General features: G+C 41.9%; 1 protein-coding gene and 1 pseudogene across 4 annotated transcripts in view; both read left to right on the forward strand.

Moving 5' to 3' along the window:
• Window positions 1-22,221, forward strand: part of LOC106604487 (protein FAM83H) — a 33,903-nt gene extending 11,682 nt beyond the window's left edge. For 2 of the 4 annotated variants that reach the window (XM_014199165.2, XM_014199149.2), the window contains 4 exons: window positions 13,595-13,759; window positions 16,095-16,219; window positions 16,499-20,804; window positions 20,965-21,491. In XM_014199165.2, the coding sequence (XP_014054640.2) occupies window positions 13,595-13,759; window positions 16,095-16,219; window positions 16,499-20,804; window positions 20,965-20,976 (4,608 nt within the window). In that variant the 3' untranslated portion in view covers window positions 20,977-21,491. Of the gene's footprint in view, window positions 1-13,594; window positions 13,760-16,094; window positions 16,220-16,498; window positions 20,805-20,964; window positions 21,492-21,930 lie in introns of those variants that run through there. The other 2 variants (XR_006769999.1, XM_014199158.2) reach the window with 2 other exon arrangements.
• Window positions 21,653-27,193, forward strand: LOC106604164 (amine sulfotransferase-like; annotated as a pseudogene).
• Window positions 27,194-27,439: the final 246 nt, after the last annotated feature.

Here is a 27,439-nt window from a genome sequence, read left to right on the forward strand (position 1 = left end):
GTTAACAAACTATAGTTTTGGCAAGTAGGTTAGGACATCTATTTTGTGCATGACACGAGTCAGTTTTCCAACAATTGTTTACGGACAGATTATTTCACTTATAATTCACTGTATCACAATTCCAGTGGGTCAGAAGTTTACATACACTAAGTTGATTGTGCCTTTAAACAGCTTGGAAGATTCCAGAAAATTATGTCATGGATTTAGAAGCTTCTGATAGGCTAAATGACATAATTTGAGTCAATTGGAGGTGTACCTGTGAATGTATTTCAAGGCCTACCTTCAAAATCAGTGCTTCTTTGCTTGACATCATGGGAAAATCAAAAGAAATCAGCCAAGACCTCAGAAACAAATTGTAAACCACAAGTCTGGTTCATCCTTGGGAGTAATTTCCAAACACCTGAAGGTACCACGTTCATCTGTACAAACAATCGTACGCAAGTACAAACACCATGCGACCAGGCAGCCGTCATACCGCTCAGAAAGGAGACGCGTTCTGTCTCCTAGAGATGAACGTACTTTGGTGCGAAAAGTGCAAATCAATCCCAGAACAACAGCAAAGGACCTTGTGAAGATGCTGGAGGAAACCGGTACAAAAGTATCGATATCTACAGTAAAACGAGTCCTATATCGACATAACCTGAAAGGCCGCTCAGCAAGGAAGAAGCCAGTGCACCAAAACCGCCATAAAAAAGCCAGACTATGGTTTGCAACTGCACATGGGTACAAAGATCATACTTTTTGGAGAAATGTCCTCCGGTCTCATGAAACAAAAATAGAACTGTTTGGTAATAATGACCATCGTTATGTTTGGGGGAAAAAGGGGGATGCTTGCAAGCCGAAGTACACCATCCCAACTGTGAAGCACGGGGGTGGCAGCATCATGTTGTGGGGGTGCTTTGCTGCAGGAGGGACTGATGCACTTCACAAAATAGAGGGCATCATGAGGCAGGAAAATTATGTGGATATATTGAAGCAACATCTCAAGACATCAGTCAGGAAGTTAAAGCTTGGTCGCAAATGGGTCTTCCAAATGGACAATGACCCCAAGCATACTTCCAAAGTTGTTGCAAAATGGCTTAAGGACAACAAAGTCAAGGTATTGGAGTGGCCACCACAAAGCCCTGACCTAAAGCCTATAGAAAAGTTGTGGGCAGAACTGAAAAAGCGTGTGCGAGCAAGGAGGCCTACAAACCTGACTCAGTTACACCAGCTCTGTCAGGAGGAATGGGCCAACATTCACCCAACTTATTGTGGGAAGCTTGTGGAAGGCTACCCGAAACGTTTGACCCAAGTTAAACAATTTAAAGACAATGCTACCAAATACTAATTGAGTGTATGTAAACTTCTGACCCACTTGGAATGTGTGTTTTGTTCAATAAAGTTCATCTTTATGTCCAAAAACCTAATTTGAAATTGGCACGTTATGTTCAGAAATGCATTGTCTCAAACAAACATCCAGTGAAAGTGCAGAGAGCCACATCAAATTACAGAAATACTCATCAAACATTGATGAAAGATAGAAGTGTTTAACATACGATTAAAGATCAACTTTAATGCAATCAGCTGTGTCAGATTTCAAAAAGGCTTTACGGCAAAAGCATACCATGCGATTATGTTAGGTCAGCGCCTAGCCACAGAAAACCATACAGCCATTTTCCAACCAAGGAGAGGTGTCACAAAAGTCAGAAATAGCGTTAAGATTAATCACTTACCTTTGATGATCTTCATCTGATGGCACTCCCAGGTCTCCATGTTAGACAATAAATGTTTGTTTTGTTCAATAAAGTTAATCTTTATGTCCAAATACCTTCTTTTTGTTCGGGCGTTTACTCCAGTAATCCAAATGCACAAGGCGCATTAACAAAGTCCAGACGAACAGTCAAAAAAGTTCCATTATAATTCGTAGAAACATGTCAAACAATGTATATAATCAATCTTTAGGATGTTTTTATCATAGATCTTCAATAATATTCCAACCGGACAATTCGTTTGTCTTTAGAAAGGAAAGTGAACGGAGCTCGCGCTCACGGCTGCACGCGATAAACAACCCAAGGCTTTCAGCCAGACCCCTGGTTCAAACAGCTCTTATTCGCTCCCCTTTCACAGTAGAAGCCCGAAACAACATTCTAAAGACTGTTGACATCTAGTGAAAGCCTTAGGAAGTACAATCTGACCCCATAGACACAGTATATTGGATAGGCAATCACTTAAAAAAAACAACAAACCTCAGATTTCCCACTTCCTGGCTGGATTTTTCTCAGGTTTTTGCCTGCCATATGAGTTCTGTTATACTCACAGATATTCTTTTGACAATTTTGGAAACTTTAGAGTGTTTCCTATCCAAATCTAATATATCTATTATATGCATATTCTAGCTTCTGGGCCTGAGTAGCAGGCAGTTTACTCTGGGCACCTTATTCATCCAAGCTACTCAATACTGCCCCCCGTTCCAAAAGAAGTTAAAGAAGAAAGGGTCTAAACCATCTGACCCAGATGATTTTTTGGGGTCAAGTTTCAGGAGCTCCTTTAGCACCTCGGACTCAGTGACCGCCTGCAGGGAGAAACTTTGTAGCGGAGCAGGGGAAAAGAGGGAGGAGCATCAGGGATAGCCGCATTAAAAGGTGTGGGAGATGAGGAAATGTTGGACGGGCAAGGAGGCATGGCTTAGTCAAATAGGAATCCTGACTTAATGAAGTGGTGATTAAAGAGCTCAGCCATGTGCTTCTTGTCAGTAACAACCACATCATCAACATTAAGGGACATGGGCAGCAGTGAGGAGGAGGGTTTATTCTCCAGGTCTTTAACTTGTTATGGATAGGGGGCAGTATTTTCATGGCCGGATAAAAAACGTACCCGATTTAATCTGATTATTACTCCTGCCCAGAACCTAGAACCTTTTTTTAATTGTAATTTTCTTTATGGGGACGTGTTTGTTAACAATACCACTGAAAATATAAAAAAAGAGGGGATCAAGCTGATTCTATACCATTTTACAGAGACCAGTTCATGAAGGAAGGCTTGCTCATGAAAGTTTTTTGCAAGCGTCTAACAAATCAGGACAGGTCGTTTCACTGAGCAGCCATTACGAACACAGGCTGTAAAACAGTGATCACTGAGGTCATTACAGAAAATGCCAGACTGATACCTATCAGGATTATTTGTGAAGATAACATCAAGGAGAGTAGCCTTTTCTGGGTGTTTGGAGTCATACCTTGTCGGATTGGCAATAATCTGAGGAAGATTTAGGGAGTCCCATTGCTTTAGGACTTGGTCAGGTGGGTTAAGCATGTCCCAGTTTAGGTCACCTAGCAGAACAAATTCAGACTTGGTGTAAGGGGCCAGGAGAGAACTTAGGGCAGGTAGGGTACAGGCTGCTGCTGATGGAGGACGGTAGCACCCAGCAACAGTGAACAAATATGTATTTGAAAGTTTAATGCTTAAGACCAGCAAATCAAATTGTTTGGGGACAGACTTGGTGGAGACAACCGAGCACTGAAGATGATCCTTGGTAAAGATTTCCATTACCCCACCTTTGGAAGATCTGTCTTGCCGAAAAAGGTTATAACCAGAAAGGTTAACATCAGTATTCATAATACTCTTCCTTAACCATGTCTCACTAATGACCAACACATCTGGATTGGAGCTGTGAACCCACACTTTCAATGTATTATTTTTAGGTAATAAGCTTATGGTGTTAACGTGCAGAAAACCCAGGCTTTTACGAGAGCAGAAATCAGTTAATGTCTCGTTGGTAGGATATACGTGATCGTAGTTCGTCTATTTTATTATCAATTGATTGTACGTTGGCTAATAGGACCGATGGTAAAGGTATATTACCCTCTTGGCGACGGATCCTAACAAGGCACCCAGATCTTCGTCCACGATACCTCTGTCTCTTTCTCCTGTGAATGACGGGGATGAGGGCCTTGTCAGGCGTCTGAAGTAAATCCTTCCCGTTCGACTCATTGAAGAAAAAGTATTCTTCCAGTATGGGGTGAGTAATCGCTGTCCTGATATCTAGAAGCTCTTTTCGGTCATAAGACACAGTGGCAGAAACATTATGTACAAAATAACTTACAAATAATGCGAAAAAACATACACAATAGAAAAATTGGTTATGGGATCGGAAAACGGCGGCCAACTCCTTCGGTGCCATTGTCAAAAGATTTCCAGTTTGCATAAAGTCCAGAGAAGCTCTTGAGGGCTGTCGTGGTATCGGCTTGAGGGGGGGGGTATGCACGGCCGTGACAATAACCGAAGAGAATTCTCATGGGAGATAACAGGGTCGGCATTTGATTACAAGATATTCTAGATCGGGTGAACAAAAGGACTTGAGTTCCTGTATATTATTACAATTACACCATGAGTCGTTAGCCATGACACATACACCCCCGCCCTTCTTCTACCCAGAGAGATGTTTATTCCTGTCAGTGCAATGAACTGAGAATCCAGATGGCTGGTCCGACTCCGACAGTATATCCAGAGAGAGACATGTTTCCGTGAAACAAAGTATGTTACAATCCCGGTTGTCTCTCTGGAAAGAAACCCTTTCCCTGATCTCGTCAACTTTGTTATCCAGGGACTGAACATTAGTGGTGGGTGGTGTGCGCGCCTCCTAAGTCTGACTAGAAGACCGCTCCGAATTCTTCTTCTCCACCAGCGTTGTTTTGGGTCGGCCTCTGGAATCAGTTAATTTGCCCTGGGTGGTGCGAACAAAGGATCCGCTTCGGGAAAGTTGTATTCCTTGTTGTAATTCTGGTAGTGCTGGTGAGTTACCGTTGCTCTGATATCCAATAGTTCTTCATGGCTGTATGTAATAACACACAACATTTTCTGGGCTAACAATGTAAGAAATAATACATAAAAAAGAAAATACTGCTTAGTTTCCTAAGAACTAGAAGCGAGGCAGCCCTCTCAGTCTCTCACATCACTGTGGAGGAATTTTGGTCCACTCTTGCATGCAGAACTGCTTTAACTTAGCGATATTTGTGGATTTTCAAGCATGAACTGCTCGTTTCAAGTCCTGCCACAACATCTCAACTGGGATAGGTCTTTGACTAGGCCAGTGGTTCCCAAACTTTTTGTAGTCCCGTACCCCTTCAAACATTCAACCTCCAGCTGCGTAACCCCTCTAGCACCAGGGTCAGCACACTCTCAAATGTTGTTTTTTGCCATCATTGTAAGCCTGCCACACACACACACACACACTATACAATACAGTTATTAAACATAAGAATGAGTGTGAGTTTTTGTCACAACCCGGCTCATGGGAAGTGACAAAGAGCTCTTAAAGAACCAGGGCACAAATAATAATAATCAATCATTTTGCTCTATATTTAAACATCTTACATGTAAAATGTGTTCATTGAAAATGGTGAATAACTCAGGTTAATGAGAAGGGTGTGCTTGAAAGCATGCACATAACTCTGCAATGTTGGGTTGTATTGGAGAGAGTCTCAGTCTTAAATCATTTTCCACACACAGTCTGTGCCTGTATTTCGTTTTCATGCAAGTGAGGGCCGAGAATCTACTCTCACATAGGTACGTGGTTGCAGAGGGCATCAGTGTCTCAACCTCTATGGGCTAGGTGGGACGCTTGCATCCCACCTACTCAACAGCCAGTTGAATCCTGTGGCGCGTTATTCAAATACCTTAGATATGATATTACTTCAATTTTTCAAAAATATGACTATTTTACACCATTTTAAAGATAAGACTCTTGTTAATCTAACCACACTGTCCGATTTCAAAAAGGCTTTACAACGAAAGCAAAACATTAGATTATGTCAGCAGAGTCCCCAGCCAGAAATAATCAGACACCCATTTTTCAAGCTAGCATATAATGTCACATAAACCCAAACCACAGCTAACTGTAGCACTAACCTTTGATGATCTTCATCAGATGACAACCCTAGGACATTATGTTATACAATACATGCATGTTTTGTTCAATCAAGTTCATATTTATATCAAAAAACAGCTTTTTACATTAGCATGTGAATAGCATGTGACTAGCATTCCCACCGAACACTGCCGGTGAATTTACTAAATTACTCACGATAAACGTTCAGAAAAAGCATAACAATTATTTTAAGAATTATAGATACAGAACTCCTCTATGCACTCGATATGTCTGATTTTAAAATAGCTTTTCGGTGAAAGCACATTTTGCAATATTCTCAGTAGATAGCCCGGCATCACAGGGCTAGCTATTTAGACACCCAGCAGGTTTAGCACTCATCAAAGTCAGATTTACTATAAGAAAAATGTTATTACCTTTGTTGTCTTCGTCAGAATGCACTCCCAGGACTTCTACTTCAATAACAAATGTTGGTTTGGTCCAAAATAATCCATCATTATATCCAAACAGCGGCCTTTTGTTCGTGCGTTCTAGACACTATCCTAAAGGGTAACTAAGGGTGACGAGCATGGCGCAATTCGTGACAAAAGAATTCTAAATATTCCATTACCGTACTTCGAAGCATGTCAACCGCTGTTTAAAATCAATTTTTATGCCATTTTTCTCATAAAAAGCGATAATATTCCGACCGGGAATCTGCGTTTAGATAAACAGACAAAGGAAAAGAAAGCATTCGGTCGAAGCGGGCACGCGCCTAAGCCCATAGTACTCTGAGTGGCCACTTGCCAAAAGCGATAAAGTGTTTCAGCCAGAGCCTGCCTCGATATCGTTCAACTTTTTCCCGGGCTCTGAGACCCTATGGAAGACGTAGGAAGTGTCACGTTATTGCACAGATCCTGAGTCTTCAATAAAAAGAGCCAAGATGAAACACTACTTCTCAGACAGGCCACTTCCTGCTTGAAATCTTCTCAGGTTTTGGCCTGCCATAGGAGTTCTGTTATACTCACAGACACCATTCAAACAGTTTTAGAAACTTTAGGGTGTTTTCTATCCAAAGCCAATAATGATATGCATATTCTAGTTACTGGGCAGGAGTAGTAACCAGATTAAATCGGGTATGTTTTTTATCCAGCCGTGTCAATACTGCCCCCTAGCCCTAACAGGTTATTAACAGCAATTTGCCAAGGCAGGATACTCTGAGCGCAGCCCAATCCAGAAATCTGGCAGTGGCTTCTGATTCAAATACATTTTCACAGAATCTCTTCTTCAGATATCGGTAAGTGGACTGGAGGCAGGGCATGAAAGGGATAACGAATCCAGTTGTTTGTGTCATCTGTTTCGGGAAAGTACCTGTGTAATTGCGCACCAAACTCACTCAGGTGCTTCGCTATATCACCTTTGACATTGTCCATAAGCTTGAGTTCATTTGCACACAAAAAATCATACAATGATGGGAAGACCTGTGTGTTGTCCTTGTTATGCAGACAGAGAAGAGCTCCAACTTCCTAATCATGGCCTCAATTTTGTCCCACACATTGAATATAGTTGCCGAGAGTCCCTGTAATCCTAGATTCAGATCATTCAGGCGAGAAAAAACATCACCCAGATAGGCCAGTCGTGTGAGAAACTCGTCACCATGCAAGCGGTCAGACAAGTGAAAATTATGGTCAGTAAAGAAAACTTTAAGCTTGTCTCTCAATAAAAACATGTGTGTCAATACTTTGCTAACCAGCGCAATTCTGTATGTTGTGAAAGCGTTACATGGTCGCTGCCCATATCATTGTATAGTGCAGAAAATACACGAGAGTTCAGGGGCCTTGCTTTAACTTCTATGGGCTAGGTGGGACGTTAGCGTCCCACTCTATTCAACAGCCAGTGGAATCGGGTGGCGCGAAATACAAATTCCTCAAAAATCCTATAACTTCAATTTCTCAAAAATATGACTATTTTACACCATTTGAAAGATAAGACTCTCGTTAATCCAACCACATTGTCCGATTTCAAAAAGGCTTTACAGCGAAAGCAAAACATTAGATTATGTCAGGAGAGTACCCAGCCAAAAATAATCACACAGCCATTTTCAAAGCAAGCATATATGTCACAAAAACCCAAACCACAGCTAAATGCAGCACTAACCTTTGATGATCGTCATCAGATGACACTCCTAGGACATTATGTTATACAATACATGCATGTTTTGTTCAATCAAGTTGATATTTATATCAAAAACCAGCTTTTTATGCAACCGCTATGTCAGATTTTAAAATAGCTTTTCGGCGAAAGCACATTTTGCAATATTTTGAGTACATAGCTCAGCCATCACAGGCTAGCTATTCAGACACCCACCAACATCAGGGCAACCTAAACTCAGAATTACTATTACAAAAATTGGATTACCTTTGCTGTTCTTCGTCAGAATGCACTCCCAGGACTTCTACTTCAACAACAAATGTTGTTTTGGTTCCAAATAATCCATAGTTATATCCAAGTACCTCCGTTTTGTTCGTGCGTTCAGGTCACTATCCAAAGGGTAATGCGCGAGCGCATTTCGTGACAAAAAAAATGCAAAATATTCCATTACCGTACTTAGAAGCATGTCAAACGCTGTTTAAAATCCATGTTTATGCTATTTTTCTCGTAAAATAGCGATAATATTCCAACCGGACAACGTTGTATTCATTCAAAGAGGGAAGGAAAAAAATGGCGAGGTCTCGTGAACGCGCATCTCCAGTCTCTCTGTCCCCAGGCAGACCACTGACAAACTCTGCTCCTGTTATCTGCCCAGAGACAGGAGACGCATCAATCCGCTTTCTGAAGGCTTTAGAGAGCCAATGGAGCCTTAGAAAGTGTCACGTAACAGCTCAGATGCTGTAATTTTGATAGAGATGCAACAGAAGGTCTACAAATTGTCAGACAGGCCACTTCCTGCATGGAATCTTCTCAGGTTTTTGCCTGCCATATGAGTTCTGTTATACTCACAGACACCATTCAAACAGTTTTAGAAACTTTAGAGTGTTTTCTATCCAAATCTACTAATACTATGCATATTCTCGTTTCTGGGCAAGAGTAGTTTAAATCGGGTCCGTTTTTTATCCGGACGTGAAAATACTGCCCCCTAGCCCAGACACGTTAACCTCTTGGGGCTAGGTGGGACGCTAGCGTGCCACCCGTGGTGCACTCCATCAACAGCAGGTGCATTTCAAGAGCGGCAAATTTGAATCCAAATAAATGTCAAAATTCAAATTTTTCAAAAATACAACTATGTTACACCATTTGAAAGATAAACATCTCCTTAATCTAACCACGTTTTACGATTTCAAAAAGGTTTTACGGCGAAAGCATAAATTTAGAGTATGTTAGGACAGTACATTTACAAGAGTTGTGTGTAATGTTTTGTCAAGTCAAAGACAGGGTCACCAAAACCATAAAACCAGCTAAAATGATGCACTAACCTTTTACAATCTCCATCAGATGACACTCCTAGGACATTATGTTAGACAATGCATGCATTTTTAGTTCTATCAAGTTCATATTTATATACAAAAACAGCGTTTTACTATGGCATTGATGTTGAGGAAATCGTTTCCTCCAATAACCGGCAGTCAAGTCAGCGTCAGAAATTAAATAATTAAAATTAGAAAACATTGGTAAAATATTATATTGTCATTTAAAGAATTATAGATTTACATCTCTTGAACGCAATCAACTTGCCAGATTTAAAAATAACCTTACTGGGAAATCACACTTTGCAATAATCTGAGCACTGCGCCCAGAAAAATACGCGTTGCGATACAGACTAGACGTCATGTTGGGGAGATCTAAAATCGAAAATACTATGTAAATAATCCATTACCTTTGATTCTCTTCATCAGATGTCACTTCCAGGTATCACAGGTCCATAACGAATGTAGTTTTGTTCAAAAAAGCTCATCATTTATGTCCAAAAATCTCCGTCTCGTTAGCACATGATGTAAGCCAGCCGGACTTCTCGTCATGAACGAGGGGAAAAAATATATTTCCGTTCGTTCAAACATGTCAAACGTTGTATAGCATAAATCATTAGGGCCTTTTTAACCAGAACATGAATAATATTCAAGGTGGACGAATGCATACTCTTTTATAACGTATTGGAACGAGGGTACCCAACATGAACTAGCGCGCCAGGTGTCTAATGGGACATCACCGTTCCATGGCTCTTGTTCGGTCAGATCTCCCTCCAGAAGACTCAAAACACTTTGTAAAGGCTGGTGACATCTAGTGGAAGCAATAGGAAGTGCCAAAATATTCCTAAACCCCTGTGTTTTTCAATGGGATAGGTTTAAAGTCAATACAACACATCAGGTATCCACTTCCTGTCAGAAAATGTCTCAGGGTTTTGCCTGCCAAATGAGTTCTGTTATACTCACAGACACCATTCAAACAGTTTTGGAAACTTTAGAGTGTTTTCTATCCATATATAATAAGTATATGCATATTCTAGTTACTGGGTAGGATTAGTAACCAGATTAAATCGGGTACATTTTTTTTATCCAGACGTGCAAATGCTGCCCCCTAGACCCAACAGGTTAACAAAGTTAGCCATTTTCACTGTAATGTCCAAAACGTCTTTCAAGCTGTCAGGCTTTCCCTTGGCAGCAAGAGCCTCTCATGGATGCTGCAGTGTAAGGAGCAACTGCTTGCACGTGCGTTACAACTCCACTATGTCTCCCTGGCATGGCTTTTGCGCAATCAGTACAGATACCAACACATCTTGACCACCAAAGTCCATTTGATGTCACAAAGCTGTCCAGTACTTAAAATATATCCTCTTCTGTTGTCCTGGTTTCCAGTGATTTGCAGAAGAGGATGTCTTCCTTAATTGACCCCCTATAAATTTAACGGACATACACCAGGAGCTGTGCCAGGCCTGCCATGTCTTTTGACTCATACAGCTGTAACACATAGAATTCACTGGCTTGTATGCGAAGCAGTAATTGTTTTAAAACATCTCCTGCCATGTCACTGATGCTTCGTGAAACAGTGTTGTTTGATGAAGGCATTGTCTGTGTAGTTTTTTTGGGCCTTTTCCCCCAGCATTGTCCCGCCATATCCGCGGCATCAGGAAGAATTAAGTCCTCCACAATAGTATGGGGCTTCCCTGTCCTAGCCACTCGGTAGCTCACCATATAAGACGCTTCTAGCCCCTTGTTATTAATGGTATCTGTTGCTTTTACATATGTCTTACTACTCAAAAGTCGTCTTAATTGTCACTCCAAAAACTCCTGTGGCTTATTTTTGTTTAATTTTATGTCTGCGCAAAAGTGAAGGTTTCATTGAGTTGTGAGATAATACTTTTGCACATAGACTACCATTCAAAAGTTTGGCGTCACTTAGAAATGCCCTTGTTTTTGAAAGAAAAGCTATTTTTTTGTCCATTAAAATAACATACAATTGATCAGAAATACAGTGTAGACATTGTTAATGTTGTAAATGACTATTGTAGCTGGAAAAGAGAATAGACTGATGAGTTTCAGAAGAATGTTCTTTGTTTCTGGCAATTTTGAGCCTGTAATCGAACCCAAAAATGCCGATGCTCCAGATACTCAACTAGTCTAAAGAAGGCCAGTTTTATTGCTTCTTTAATCAGGACAACTGTTTTCAGCTGTGCTAACATAATTGCAAAAGGGTTTTCTAAGTATCAATTTGCCTTTTAAAATGAAAAATTTGGATTCGCTAACACAACGTGCCATTGGAACAGATAAGTGATGGTTGCTGATAATGTGCCTCTGTACGCCTACAGTATGTAGATATTCCATACAAATCTGCCATTTCCAGCTACAATAGTCATTTACAACATTAATAATGTCTACACTGTATTTTTGATCAATTTTATGTTATTTTAATGGACAATTTTTTTTGCTTTTCTTTCAAAAACAAGGACGTTTCTAAGTGACCCCAATCTTTTGAACGGTAGTGTAAGTGAACACCAAATCAATGTAGTTCTCACCATATTTGCGCCTCTTCGATGGTCCAACATCCCTGTCTGTTGTTCAGTGCTTTCCCGGGTAAGGGGGCAGTAGCTCTTCCGCTGCATCAGATTCACAACTGTCAGTGTACATGCTAGCTGGGCTAACAACAAATGTAGAATTACTGATGCTAGCATTGGATGTGCTCGTGGAAGCAGAACAACTTGTGTTGTCGACAGGTGCAGGTGTAGTACTGCTGGTAGTTGCAGTACTACCAGTAGAGCTGGTATGTGTCTCTATGGACGCGGTTCTTACTAAATGGACTGTCTGAAAACTAAAAGAATTCTTCACAGTTTTTTTAACAAATGTTATTTATTTTTAAATGGGAAAAAAAATGGAATCACATTTTTATTTGGCGTACCTCCGACGGCATTTGGGGGTATGCCCCCAAGTTTGGGAATACCTGGACTAGGCCATTCCAAATCTTCAAATGTGTTGCTTTTTAGCCATTTTCATGTAGACTTGATTGTGAGTTTAATTATTCTCTTGCTGTATGACTCAGCTGCGCTTCAGCTTCAGCTCACAGATGGATGGCCTGGTCGTCCAGGTCCAGGTCCTGAGGCAGAAAAGCATCCCCAAGCTTGACCGTTGGTGTAAGGTTATTTTATTTGTTCTTTTTTAAACACTTTTTACCCCTTTTTCTCTCCAATTGGTTGTTACAATCGTGTCCCATCGCTGCAACTCACATACGGACTTGGGAGAGGCGAAGGCTGAGAGCCATGTGTCCTCTGAAACACGACACTGCTAAGCCGCACTGTTTCTTGACACACTGCTCGGTTAACCCGGAAGCCAGCCACACCAATGTGTCAGAGAAAACACAGTCCAACTGGCAACCATGTCAGCACCCAGCCCTCCACAGGAGTCGCTAGAGCGAGATGGAACAAGGACATCCCGGCCGGCTGAACCCTCCCCAAACCCGGACGATGCTGGGCCAATTGTGCGCAACCTCATGAGTCTCCCAGTTGTGGCCAGCTGCGACACTGCCGGGAACGAACCCGGATCTGTAGTGAAGCCTCTAGCACTACAATGCAGTGCCTTAGACCGCTGCGCCACTCAGGAGGCCTGGTATAAGGTTCTTCCTGTGGAATGCAGTGTTTGGCTTTCACCAGGCATAATGGGACCCATGTCATCCAAAAAGTGATACTTTTGACTCATCTGTCCGTAGAACATTCTTCCAAGAGTCTTAATGATCATCCAGGTGCTTCCAGGTGATTTTTTTTTAGCAAACTTGAGTCAACGTTTTGGACGAGATGGGTTCCATTATGTCTGGCGAAAACCAAACAGCGATGTGAGAGACTGATCAGCAACTACAGGAAGCATATGGTTATAGTCATTGTAGCTAAAGGTGGCACAGCCAGTTATTGTGTGTTAGAGGGCAATTACTTTTTCACCCATTGGAATTGGGTGTTGTATGACTTTGTTAATTAAATAAATATTTATTTGATAATAATATATTTTTTTGTTGTTTGTAAACTCAGGTTCCCTTTATCTAATATTAGGTTTTGGTTGAAGATCTGATAACATTCAGTAAAATAAACTATGCAAAAATAGAGAAATAAATCAGAAAGGGGGAAAATACTTTTTCACCGTAGTGTATGTGCCGACTACGCCTATGTGTAGAATAATTGCACAGCATATAATGTGTGTATAATGCCTCACTATTGCATGCTTTAACATTTGAAATGAATGTAGGCCTAATCTTAGTGTGCTCTGTTGTCCTCACCAGGTGATTGCTGTGGTAATGGACACCTTTACAGATGTGGACATCTTCGCTGATATTCTGGATGCTGCCATGCGAAATGTTGCAGTGTATATCATTCTGGATGAACAGAATGCACACCACTTTACTACCATGGCTTCCAACTGCCGGGTCAATCTGGAGAGCATACAAGTGAGTCTATGAAGTGGTGCAATATCTTGAATATATGTGCTGGAGTTTTTCAATTAGGACACGTTTATAATTTTGTCTTTGATACTTGATGGATTTTAGGGCATTTTCCCTTATAAGGCTTTCCTCTGGAAGTTCATATTCAGTAAGGAACTTAAACGGAAAGGAAACTAGAGGTCAAAAAGTTGGACCCGTACCGAAATGGACCTGGGCTGTACCATCCAGACCCGATATGCATAAATATTTTTTTTTTATATAGATACCCATTCTGAACGGACCCGAAGACAACTAGACCCGTTCCGTATAGACCTGGTCGAATCCAGACCCGGTCCGATCAGCAGTAAAGCAGCAGAAAAGTCTTTTTTTTTAAAGCTCTTAGGGATCAGATCCCGCTAGAGGGTTCAAATTCGGCAACACCATTGTAATTGCAGAGCGCCAAATTCAAAATAAAAAATCGTAATATTAAACATTCATGGAAATACAACTGTCTTACATCATTCAAAAGCTTAGGTTCTTGGTAATCGAACTGCGTTGTCCGATTTACAATAGGCTTTACGGCGAAAGCATAGCATTCGATTATCTGAGGACAGCGCCCCACATCAACATATTTTTGAAACCAGCACAGGCGTCACAAAATTCACGAATAGCGATAAAATAAATCACTTACCTTTGAAGATCTTCCTCTGTTTGCAATCCGAAGGGTCCCAGCTACACAATGAATGGTCGTTGTGTTAGATAAAGTCCTTCTTTAACTCCAAAAAAGTCTGTTTAGTTGGCGCCATTGATTTCAGTAATCCACTTGTTCAACATGCAGACAAATGAATCCAAAAAGTTACCGGTAAAGTTCGTCCAAACAAGTCAAACAATGTTTCTCATTAATCCTTAGGTACTCTAATATCTAAATAAATGATCATATTTAATACGGAGATTAGTATGTTCAATAGGGAAGATAAATAACGAAGAGCGCGCCCTCATTCACGCGCGCCACAAGAATACTTTCCTAATGAGCGTCACCTAACCACTTGTTAGTTTTTCAAGAAACAAGCCTGAAACCTTGTATAAAGACTGTTGACATCTAGTGGAAGCCATAGGCACTGCAATCTGGGAGCTATTTATTTGTATATCCCATAGGGTTCCATTGAAAAGGCCTGTGAATTTTTTTTTACGGATGGATTTTACTCGGCTTTTCGCCTGCCATATCAGTTCTGTTATACTCACATACATTATTTTAACAGTTTTAGAAACTTCAGAGTGTTTTTTATCCAATTCCACCAATTATATGCATATCCTAGCTTCTGGGCCTGAGTAACAGGCAGTTTACCTTGGGCACGTCAGAGAGGTGGAAATTCAGGAAACTGCCCCCTAGCCCTAAAAAGTTTTTTAAGCTCCTTTATTAACCAGAGCTGATAAAGCATGAGAAAAGGGAGAGAGGTGCAGGGGAGGGGCTGTACTGTGAGCGAGTGACACTGGAAGCAGGGAGAGACAAGAGACAGCAACCAACCAAGTCGACTTGTGCTATAGTAGATTAATAGCTTCAATAGCTGGGTTATTTATCATCAAATATGATTACATAGTACCTGTCTTGACTGCATCAAACCGGGAGAAGCTAGCTAACGTTAGCTAGCTAGGCTAATTAAGCCTGCAGTGCATGTGCTTTCTCATCCTACAGTTACAAATAACAACAACTCCACTCAGAATATTAAGAAGCAGTCTACCTGTTGGCTCTTCGTCATTGTAGCCTATTCTTCTTTAACTTTTAATTCCGTAATTTTAATTCCATCTTCCATTGATTAGATATCTCCTAACTTTTGCGAAACATGGAGGCTCTATGACTGTGGCATTTTACCGCTTTGATGACTTATGATTGGCCAACAACAAGCGCCATGCGCCATGCTCCACTCTCTTGAAAAGCAAGAGCAGCAGTATGAGTGATTAAAAAGAAATATCTCTCTCTCGACTGTTGCATTCGGATCTGTGCGGGCCCTTCCAGACAAGTCAGTTAAAATTGCACATACCTGAGACCCGTGGCAATCATATCAGATCCGACCCAGACCCGTGACATTATTTATAATTCTGGATCCGGACCCGCTCGGGTCCCAGATCGTGTCTTGGGTATTCGGGTACTTGTGGATCCGTGAAGACCAATAAAGGAAACCTGTAGGCTTGGGATATGAATAGCTCTTCCTCTCAACCGTGAACATGAAGACCCACTGGCTCCTCCCTCCTTTGTTCCCATTCAATGAACAACAACTACTCAAAGTCAATCATTATTCATGTGGAACCAATTCAGTTCTTTTTGGAGAACATCTAATAAGAACATCATGTTTTTATCTTGCAGTTCATGCGTGTCAGAACTGTGTCAGGCATCACCTATCGCTGTCGCTCTGGAAAGTCCTTCAAGGGTCAGATGCTGGATCGCTTCTTGCTGACAGACTGCAGGGCTGTCCTGAGTGGAAACTATAGGTGAGGGTTCAAAAATGAAGAACGTGGTACAAAGTGTTTTAAAATTGTACAAATGTTGCATGATTTCTCAAGCAGACCTGACATTAGTAATGTGGATTTAAGAAACTGTACATTAAGTTTCTCTTACACCTGTGTAGTAACATTATTGTTGCATTGTAATTTAGCAATTGCTTTGCATTTGCATAGTAAGGGAGTTAAGAGTTCCTTATTCCATTGTAATATGTATATTTTGCTACATTATGCTGTGTAATGAAATTCCATGAATCTCTCTGCCCACAGCTTCATGTGGTCTTTTGAGAAGATTCACCGTTGCATGGCTCACCTCTTTCTTGGACAGCTTGTGACTACTTTTGATGAGGAGTTCCGGATCCTGTTTGCACAGTCCCAACCTTTGGTACCTGAAAATGTCCTTGTTCCAGTGCCAGACTACAGCAGTTTATCTGACAGCCAATACAGCACTGATAGGCCACCATTGTTCAGAGATCCCAGAAAGTTCCTGCCCATAGAGAGCTCTCGTCCTAAAGAATGGGCTAGACATTCCTTTGATGATCAGAAAAGAATGCCCCCTGGAAGGCACGAGCACATCCACAGGTCACTAGATCAGGGTTCACTTGATATGCACAGAAACAAGTACTCCTCACAGCAATTTAGAATAGAGCAGCAGTATTTTATGGAACAAGGTCACCCTATGATGCAGTCGAACACAATGGATTTTTCTGGCTCTAAAAGGCCCAGTTATGCAGAGGGAACTTATGCCAGACACTCCTCCTCTCAATTCATGCAGCACCAAGCCAACTTTGAGGAGGGTATGGCAACCCAGAGCAGGAAGATACATAGGGAACAGCATCACTACCAGAGAACAGGGCCAGAGCCTGGTTATGGTAGCTACGATCAATTCAGGGACCAAGGGTACCCTCCGATGGATCAGTATTCTGAGTCTGGGTACCCACATGGAATAGAGATAGAGCCACCAGACAAGTATGACCCTGTAGTGAATTATTTATCGTTATCGAAACTTTCTGTGGAGATGGGACATGACTCAGACAAATTATCACATCCAGGAGAGGGTCCCTTTTGTCATTCAAACGCAAAAAGACTGAGCGTGGGCCATCCTTATGCCTGTCAGACCTCCCCAACACAACAAAACCCGTCTGAACAGAAGCAGTTTTTTGTTGGGTCTGGTTCGGACCGTAAAACACAGGATCCCAGTGCAAAGCAGGGGATGCGAGATTGGAGGATCAGCTCATACCTCAGTGCATATGATGATGCTGGAGAAGAAGACATTTCACAGCCTTTTGGAAATGACCCCTTTGAAGAGCCCCTTAATACCTCACAAGGAATAATATTTGCTCCACTGGTATCAGATCCCAAGTTTAATGCCAAAGAGTTACCCAAGATTGCAGGGCTCAGGTTAAAGACCAAACGCCCAGAACATTCAAGAACACCAGATATTATTGTTAGCATGGCTACAGATGAAGGCGACAAATCAGAGGACATGGAGGTAAAAGAGCCCAAAAGAGAAGAGTCATTCCGTAGGAGGATCAACCCTGCTATCCAAAGGACCTCAAGGCTAAGATCCTCACTAATCTTCAGCTCACAACTAGAACAGCATATCTCTCAAGAACTGAACCTTACCTCAGGCCAACATTGCGAGGAAACTGCCAACGAGGAAGATGACCAATCTAGATTATCCTTGACCGCTCAGATTTTGGGAAAACGAAGATCCATAACAAGAGAACATTTTGAATGGAGATGTAATAAGCCAGCAACAGTTGATAAGTCAACCATAGAGTCTTTGAAATCTGAGGACATCACTACTGATGCCAGTGATAAGGAATTGCAAAATAATCCTCCTGTGGGCACCGACATGGCCTCTTCAAAGGAACAACCTAAACCTGACCATGAAGAAGAAAGCAAAACGGTACAATGTGCACATCCATCCAAATCTGCTCAAATTGAGCAACCCAAAACCATACAAACAGCACACCTGCCATCTTCATTGAGCAATACATTCTATATAGATATGAATGATCCAGACAGTAGGTTCAAGTTTTTTAAAGCGTTGGCTGCCAAACGAAAAGCTGCAAAGGCTTCAGAGTCTGAGAGCAGCGCTGAAAAAGCTCCTCTAAATCCAGTGACTCCATTTGACTTGAAAACAAAGGACCCAGTCACAAGTGTAGAACCTACTCTTCCAGTGGCTCCACTAAATCCAGCAGATACTTCCACCAAAAAGCCATCTACATCAACAGAGGGACCTCTTAAACCAGAAGATACATTAAACAAAAAGACAGAAACATCAACAGAGGCCCTACTTAATCCAGCAGATACTTCAACCAAAAAGCCAGCAACATCAACAGAGACCCCACCTAATCCAGCAGACACTTCCACCAAAAAGCCAGCTACATCAACAGAGACCCCACCTAATCCAGCAGACATTTCTACCAAAAAGCCAGCTACATCAACACAGGCCTCTTCAGAAACACTGGAGATCTCACCAGTCTCACAGGAGAACAAAACATCCATGGCAACACATGGCTCATTACATCTTGATGTCAAAGACAAGGCTTCTAAAAATAAAGAACAGGAAGAACTTAATCTTTCCAAAAGTGACTCCAAATCATTCCTCGGGCGTAGATTATCTGGTGACGATGGGCTACTTAGAGTCTCTACGGATGCTGAGAAGATTGAGCTGAAGAACAGTCAGAACCAAAGTGTGTCTGAAGTTAACCCTAGAGATACAAGTGCATTTCTTGAGCACACCTCAAAAGAGCGTAGCTTTAACATCGCTCCAAAGGAGTTTACTTTATATAAACTATCACCAAAGGAACCAAAGTCTTCAAATCCTGCTTCAAAGGAGCTGAGCCCATCTCTTCCACTCACCCTAACAGAAGTTAGCTCGTCATTATCTCCGACATCAACGAGTTTCAGTTTAACTAATCTCACTTCATTTAAACATGCAGCAAAAGATTTGAGCTCAGCCCTTACCCCCACCCTTAAGGAGTCCAGTTCATCTAACCCCCTGTCAAAGCAACAATTACTATCCTCTAAACCAGTCACAGTAGAGTCCAACAAACCTCTGAGCCCCACCCAATCCGAATCAAGTGTCTCTTCTCATCCCATTCCATCAAAATCCAGCACCTCCGCTCATACCATCCCATTGCAATCAAGTCCCCCCATTATTCCTGGTCTAGTTGAGCCAGTTGTGTCTCCCAAGCCTGACAAAACTGATTCCAAGGAATCTCTTAGCCCTACCCCAATGCAATCTTGCTCGTCCTCAATCCCTGCAACAGATCTTAGCCTTCTGCCAAGCTCTACCCAAACAAAATCCAGTTCCTTACCTACATCCACCTTAGTTGGGTCCACTTCATCAACACCAATAGACTCTAACATCTCTCCCAATCCCTCCACAAAGGAGTCATTGTTTACAATTGCCACAACTGAGTTGAAGTCACCCGCTCCAAAGACCAACCCAATAAAACCCTACTCCTCTCCTAGTCCTGGCCAAGATGAGTTTGTTTTATCCCCCAAACCCTCCAAAACAGCATCCAACTCCTCTCCAAAGCCCACCACAACAGAGTTTAATGACTCCCCCAACTCCTCACTTCCATCGCCAAAGCATGTCACGGAACAAACCAACAAATCTCCCATCCTAACACCAACACAATCTAGTTCTTCTTCCAATCCAACAAGAGAACCCAACCCTCTTCCTGACAACACCCCAACGGAACCAGGTGCATCTCCTGACCCCACCCCAACAGATTCCAGTGCATTTTCTAACCCTACTCAAACAAAATCACATTCCTCCCCTATGTCTGTGTCAGGTGGATCAGTTTTGTGCCCCATGTCTGGCCAAACAAAATCTATCACTTCTCCAAACCTCACCCCAACAGAATATTGTTCCTCTCCTAATCATACCCCAACTGAGTCTACCTCACCATTCAACCCTGTCCTTGTAGAATCCAGCCCATCAAGTAACTCAAACCCAACTCATTCTACTGCCTCTCATGACACTGTCCCAGCTTCATCTGTCATTGTGGATAACAGTAAGAAGGGCAAACTAAGTAACCTTATCAAAGAGCAAAAAGCTGGAAGTTCTCCTGCCGCTAAAGGTGACAAGAAAGCAGGTGATGCTGAGACAATGAGCAAAAGTGCTCCTGGAGAATCCGCCTCCCATGGAGCTCAGAGTCCTGATGAAACCAAAGAGAATGATAGCACTATGAAACCAGAGAGCCCTACAGATCAAACTAATCCCATATCACCCCCAGTGAAGCAAGCTAAAGTAAGCCAGTCCCACTACCATTTATCTACTGTCAATGTACTCTCAAGCAGCAACCTAAGAGATGACACAAAGCTCCTTTTAGGGCAGATTTCTGCTAACAGCCAGAGCCGGACAGAACTCACTACAGAATCTGCTGTCACTGATGATGCCAAACAGGATGAGGCTGACCGGGGTGTTAGTGGTAAGGAGGAAGCATCAGCCCAAGGACAGAGCAGAGGCCCGACTAGAACTTCTCAGGAGCGGGAGAAGCTACTTCAGAGAATCGAGAGCATGCGGAAGGAGAGGAAGGTATACAGCCGCTTTGAGGTAAAGTACCATACTGTATCAAAAGGCCAGTAGCAATTTACAAAATACAATTTTAAGGTATTTATGGTACCCAAGGTACCCACTGTATTGTGTTTTCACTCACACTTGCTTTCCTTCATGTGAGCTCATGTTTTCTGTTTATTATTCTGTATTTTGATAGATGGCGCCTTAACCAGGGATCGGAAGGATGAGTGAGTATGGAGAAAGACCATCGCTAATTCTCCTCTAAAACTTGTCCTTTATGTCCATTCCCCAAAAGTCTAAAACCACAGGTCGGAGAGGCACAGCTAGCTAACCAACAGAGAGGTATTATTCTCAGGTTTCTATATTAGAGTGTTCATCTGAATGGACTGTCTGCATGTAAATGATTAAGGTTTATGGGAACATGAACAGAAATTTGTCTAAGTTGACTAAGTTTACCAACATGGACTACTGTATAAGTAAACAGACTCTACAGTGTGGACAATGGACTACTGCTATCTACAAGGTGGGACTGAAACATGCAATCTCATCAGATAAATACACAACTAAATGTGCAATTTATTTGAAAAGTATTGTGTTCATAGACACACTGGACACATAGGCATTGTTGACTCTATGGGTCAAGTGCAATGTAATATCTGTTAGTCTCATGGCTGTTTAATTATTATCTGTTTGAGGATCTGTTTTATATACTAACAGACATTTAGTCAAAATACTAAAATTAGAATCACCATTAATCATCATAGAAAATGTAATCATCATAAACAGTGCAAGTATAGCTTTCAAGTAGTTAATGGACCACTTTCTTCATTTCAGTAGGTTAGTATGTGTAACAAATCAGGATGACAATGTGCTAGATAAGCCAAATGCAGGTAACTGCCAAAATAATGTAAACACATATGTAAATGAGGGATACAAAGTATATTGAAGGCATGTGCTTCCACACAGGTGTGGTTCCTGAATTAATTAAGCAATTAACATCATGCTTTGGGTCATGTATAAAACTTCTGGGGCGGCCATTATTTTGGATACTATTGTTATACCCCCATAGGATGACAATGCCCCCGTCCGCCGGGCATAAGTGGTTACTGAATGGTTTGATGAGCATGAAAACGATGTAAACCATATGCCATGTTTGTCTCAGTCACCAGATCTCAACCCAATTAAACACTTCTGGGAGATTCTGGAGTGGCGCCTGAGACAGCGTTTTCCACCACGATCAACAAAACACAAATGATGGAATTTCTTGTGGAAGAATGGTGTTGCATCCCTCCAATAGAGTTCCAGACACTTGCAGAATCTGTGCCAAGGTGCATTGAAGCTGTTCATGGTGGCCCAACACCCTATTAAGAAACATTATGTTGGTGATTATTTTTGGCAGTTACCTGTGTATGCATGAATAATCATGTGTATTTGCACTAAAATGTTAATGCCATGGGACATTGCTATCTCCAGTTTGGACTTTCGAAAGTATGTGGACACCTGGTCGTCGAAAATCTCATTCCAAAATCATGGGAAATAGTATGGAGTCGGTCCCTCCTTTGCTGCTATAACAGCCTCCACTCTTCTGGGAAGGCTTTCCACTAGATGTTGGAACATTGCTGTGGGGACTTGCTTCTATTCAGCCACAAGAGCATTAGTGAGGTCAGGCACTGATGTTGGGCGATTAGACCTGGCTCTCAGTCGGCGTTCCAATTCATCCCAAAGGTGTTCGATGGGGTTGAGGTCAGGGCTCTGTGCAGGCCAGTCAAGTTCTTCCACACCAATCTCGACAAACCATTTCTGTATGGATTTCGCTTTGTGCAAGGAGGCATTGTCATGCTGAAACAGGAAAGGGTCTTCCCGAAACTGTTGCCACAAAGTTGGAAGCACAGAATTGTCTAGAATGTTATTGTATTCTGTAGCGTTAAGATTTCCCCTCATTGGAACTAAGGGGCCTAGACCGAACCATGAAAAACAGCCCCAGACCATTATTCCTCATCCACCAAACTTTACAGTCGGCAGGTAGCGTTCTCCTGGCATCTGACAAACCCAGATTTGTCCGTCTGACTGCCACATGGTGAAGCGTGACTCATCACTCCAGATAACGCTTTTCCACTGCTCCGGCGTCCAATTGGCGGTGAGTTTTACACCACTCAAGCTGACACTTGGCTTTGCACATGGTGATCTTAGGCTTGTGTGCGGCTGCTTTCATGAATCTCCCGATGAACAGTTCTTATGCTGACATTGCTTCCAGAGGCAGTTTGGAACTCTGTAGTGAATGAAGATTTTTACACGCTTCACCACTTGGCGGTCCGTTTCTGTGAGCTTGTGTGGCCTACCACTTCGTGGCTGAGCCATTGTTGCTTCTAGATGTTTCCACTTCACAATAACAGCACTGACGGTTGACCAGGGCAGCTCTAGCAGGGAAGAAATTTGAAGAACTGATTTGTTGGAAAGGTGGCATCCTATGACGGTGCCACGTTGAAAGTCATTGAGCTCTTCAGTACAGGCCATTCCACTTCCAATGTTTGTCTATGGAGATTGCATGGTGGTGTGCTTGATTTTATACACCTGTTAGCAACAGCTGTGGCTGAAATGGCTGAATCCACTCATTTGAAGGGGTGTCCACATACTTTTGGCCATGTAGTGTAAATATACAGTGCATTTGGAAGGTTTTCAGACCCCTTGACTTTTTCCACATTTTGTTACGTTGGAGCCATATTCTAAAATGGATAAAATGTGTTTCTTTCCTCATCAATCTACACACAGTACCCCTTAATGACAAAACAAAAACAGGTTTTTAGACATTTTTGTAAATGTATTCAAAATAAAAAACAGAAAAACCTTATTTACATAAGTATTCAGACCCTTTGCTATGAGACACGAAATTGAGCTCTGGTGCATCCTGTTTCCATTGATCATCCTTGAGATGTTTCTACAACAAGATTGAAGTCCATCTGTGGTAAATTCAATTGATTGGACATGATTTGGAAAGGCACACACTTGTCTATATAGGGTCCCACAGTTGACAGTGCAAGTCAGAGCAAAAACCAAGCCATAAGATCGAAGGAATTGTCCGTAGAGCTCCGATACAGGATTGTTTGAGGCACAGATCTGGGGAAGGGTACCAAAAATGTCTGCAGCATTGAAGGCCAAGAACACAGTGACCTCCATTGTTCTTAAATGGAAGAAGTTTGGAACCACCAAGACTCTTCCTAGAGCTGGCCGCCCCGCCAAACTGAAACGTGGCACCATCCCTACGGTGAAGTATGGTCGTGGCAGCATCATGCTATGGGGATGTTTTTCAGAGGCAGGGACTGGGACACTAGTCAGGATCAAGGGAATGATGAACGGAGCAATGTACAGAGAGATCCTTGATAAAAACCTGCTCCAGAGCGCTCAGGACCTCAGACAGGACCTCAGACTGTTCACCTTCCTACAGGACAACGACCCTAAGCACACAGGCAAGTCAACACAGGAGTGGCTTTGGGACAAGTCTCTGAATGTCCTTGAGTGGCCCAGCCAGAGCCTGGACTTGAACCCGATCGAACATCTCTGGAGAGACTTTAAAATAGCTGTGCAGCGACGCTCCCTATCCAACCTGACAAAGCTTGAGAGGATCTGCAGAGAAGAATGAGAGAAACTCCCCAAATACCAAGTGTATTTGTGTGCCAAGCTTGTAGCGACATACCCAAGAAAACTCAAGGCTGTAATCGCTGCCAACAGTGCTTCAACAAAATGCTGAGTAAAGGGTCTGAATACTTATGTAAATGTGAAATTTCAGGGTTTTTTGTACTCTGTATAAATGTAATAAGCTAAATAAAGTGTGTAAATGAACGCCATTTGCTTGACAGTGTTGTCCGTTTCATTTTTTGGGGAAATAAACTCTTTGATTTGTTTTCATGTTTCACAAAAAGACTGGAATAACCATGTGCTTTTTACCTTTTGAGGGAGAGGAGGACATGTTTACATGCAGAATTGGGCTCTTGCACACCCAGAGGTCAAAGTAGAAGTAGTAGCCTGCTTTGCTCGTTACTTGGACTGAGGAATGTTTCATTCATAAAGGAGAAAGGATTAGTGGTTCAGGTTTGCTCTGTCTCTGCTCCAAACTTCAATTAATTTGGTGGCTTAAATGCACAATCATTGTCAGGATTGTCAGGGGAATGAGCACAACTCTATCTAGACAATCAGAGTGCAAGATGGAGTTTTATACTACTTCTTATACCTGTTCCCTCAGATCTCAACAACTGCTCATGGGTAGGGGTGATGCCACGTGGTTAGTGTTTCCGTCCTTCAATGTTCAACGTCTTTTGCTCGTTCATGGTTTGGGGCTCTCATGGTTTTGCTTTAAAACCTCATTCTGAAGACCAGATCTCTAGGTGTTTACTTCAGAAATGGATCCGCAAAAAAGTTTGTACCTGGATTAGTGTCATACAAAGGACTTAAGCTCATAAACAAATGTGCATGAGGAATGTTATCTAGACACTCCGAAGGACTTTGAGATCTGGGACAGTGACATTTTTGCTGTTACATACCCAAAATCAGGTAAATCCACCCACTCTCCTAATCCATATATAATCCCAAAACATGTTCTTATTGTTTGGATAGGGTATTTTACAAGTGTTAAGATGACAATTCTGTCAATTATTTTGTATGAAAAAAAATATTGCATAACATTCAACAGGGACAAATGGATGCAGTACATTATAGCAATGTTGTTTCGTCCTAATGTATTCGAGGGTAAAAACAAACACCATGGAAATTGTACCATGGATTGAGGTGGAGATGAAAACAGTGGACTATGGCTCAATGCCCTCACCCCGATTATTTGCCTCTCACCTTCTCCCCAATCTACTGCCACCAGGTTTAAGAAAGAGAGGGAAGGTAAGATAAAGATGATTGTGGGGGTCTGAGGTGTGGTCATTGCTTACAAAACTTTTTTAAAGGCAAAAAAAAGGTAGCAATGAAGCTGTCACATTGTTTGCAGTCAACTGCTTTTAACATGATTGTGTCCCTATTGGTTATCTACATCGGAAGGAACCCCAAAGATGTTGCATGTTCATTTTACCACTTCCACAATGTAAATAGACTACTAGAGGACAAAGAGGACTTCAACACATTTCTGGAGGAATTTCTTGAGGGAAAAGGTGGATATGTTTTCCCAATAGCTTACATATAATTTTATGGAAGTGTAGTACTGTGGGATTTTTTGGAAGCCAATGTTTTCGATGCGATACTTAATTTGTGCTTGTAAGATTCTTTGATTCAATTTTGTTTAACAGTTTTTGATGGTTCTTGGTTTGATCATGTTAAAGATTGGTACAGCGAAAAGGAAGACTTTGACATACTGTTTCTGAGATATGAAGAAATGTCAGGCGCAGGAGACCAAATATGCACTAGCAGAGCGTTTATTCCTGAGTCCAAAACTCCATGAACAGGCATAAAAACCAGACAAAATAATCCACCCAAAAGGGCCGGAACGCAGTCCAGAAAGAAACGCCAGTCCACATAAGACAAAGAAAATATAACGCAACCCCAAAACCACGACAGGTAAAACAAAACAATCCCGCACGAACCCAACCTGGTAGGGCGAGACTAAATAACCCACTAATGAACCTAACTCAAAACAGGTGAAACACAGGACAGACAGAACCAAACGAAAAGGGAAAAAGGGATCAGTGGCAGCTAGTAGACCGGCGACGACGACCGCCGAGCAAGATTCTCTGGTCTGATGAAACCAAGATTGAACTCTTTGGCCTAAATGCCAAGCATCATGTCTGGAGGAAACCAGTCGCCGCTCATCACCTGGGCAATACCATCCCTACGGTGAAGCATGGTGGTGGCAGCATCATGCTGTGGGGATGTTTTTCACCGGCAGTGACTGGGAGACTACACTCTATGGTGTGTTGTGTGTAGAAATTATGAGGTGGAAAAAACGATTTAATCCAGTTTAGAACAAGGCTGTAACATAACAAAAGGTTTAGGGGTCTGAACACTTTCCGAATGCACTGTAGGATGATGTCATCCTACTGACGAAGATGAGCTGGCCAGTCAGCGGTCTACTTGCGTGAATATTTTTAATGACCAGTATATGCCCACACCATTCTGTTTTTGGGGTATTTCCTCACCATTCCAACACAGAAACACTGCTTTTTAACATACTTAATTGCCATGTTTTGGAAGGAAACTATTTAACTCATGTTGTAATTAATTATAGGGCATATTTCATAGAAATCTGGAAACACTGGACAGTTACTTTAACTGCACAGGGTTTAATAGATCCAGTATAGAGATTCAACCCTGTCAACCTAGTCAGAATATACATTTGAAGTCAGAAGTTTACATACACCTTAGCCAAATACATTTAAACTCAGCTTTTTTACAATGCCTGACATTTAATCCGAGTAAAAATGTCCTGTCTTAGGTCAATTAGGATCACCACTTTATTTTAAGAATGTGAAATGTCAGAATAATAGTATAGAGAATGATTTATTTCAGCTTTTATTTCTTTCATCACATTCCCAGTGGGTCAGAAGTTTACATACACTCAATTAGTATTTGGTAGCATTGGCTTTAAATTGTTTAACTTGGGTCAAACATTTTGCATAGCCTTCCACAAGCTTCCCACAATAAGTTGGGTGAATGTTGGCCGATTCCTCCTGACAGAGCTG

Source organism: Salmo salar, chromosome ssa01, assembly GCF_905237065.1.
Source record: "Salmo salar chromosome ssa01, Ssal_v3.1, whole genome shotgun sequence".
NCBI classification, from domain to species: Eukaryota; Metazoa; Chordata; class Actinopteri; order Salmoniformes; family Salmonidae; genus Salmo; species Salmo salar.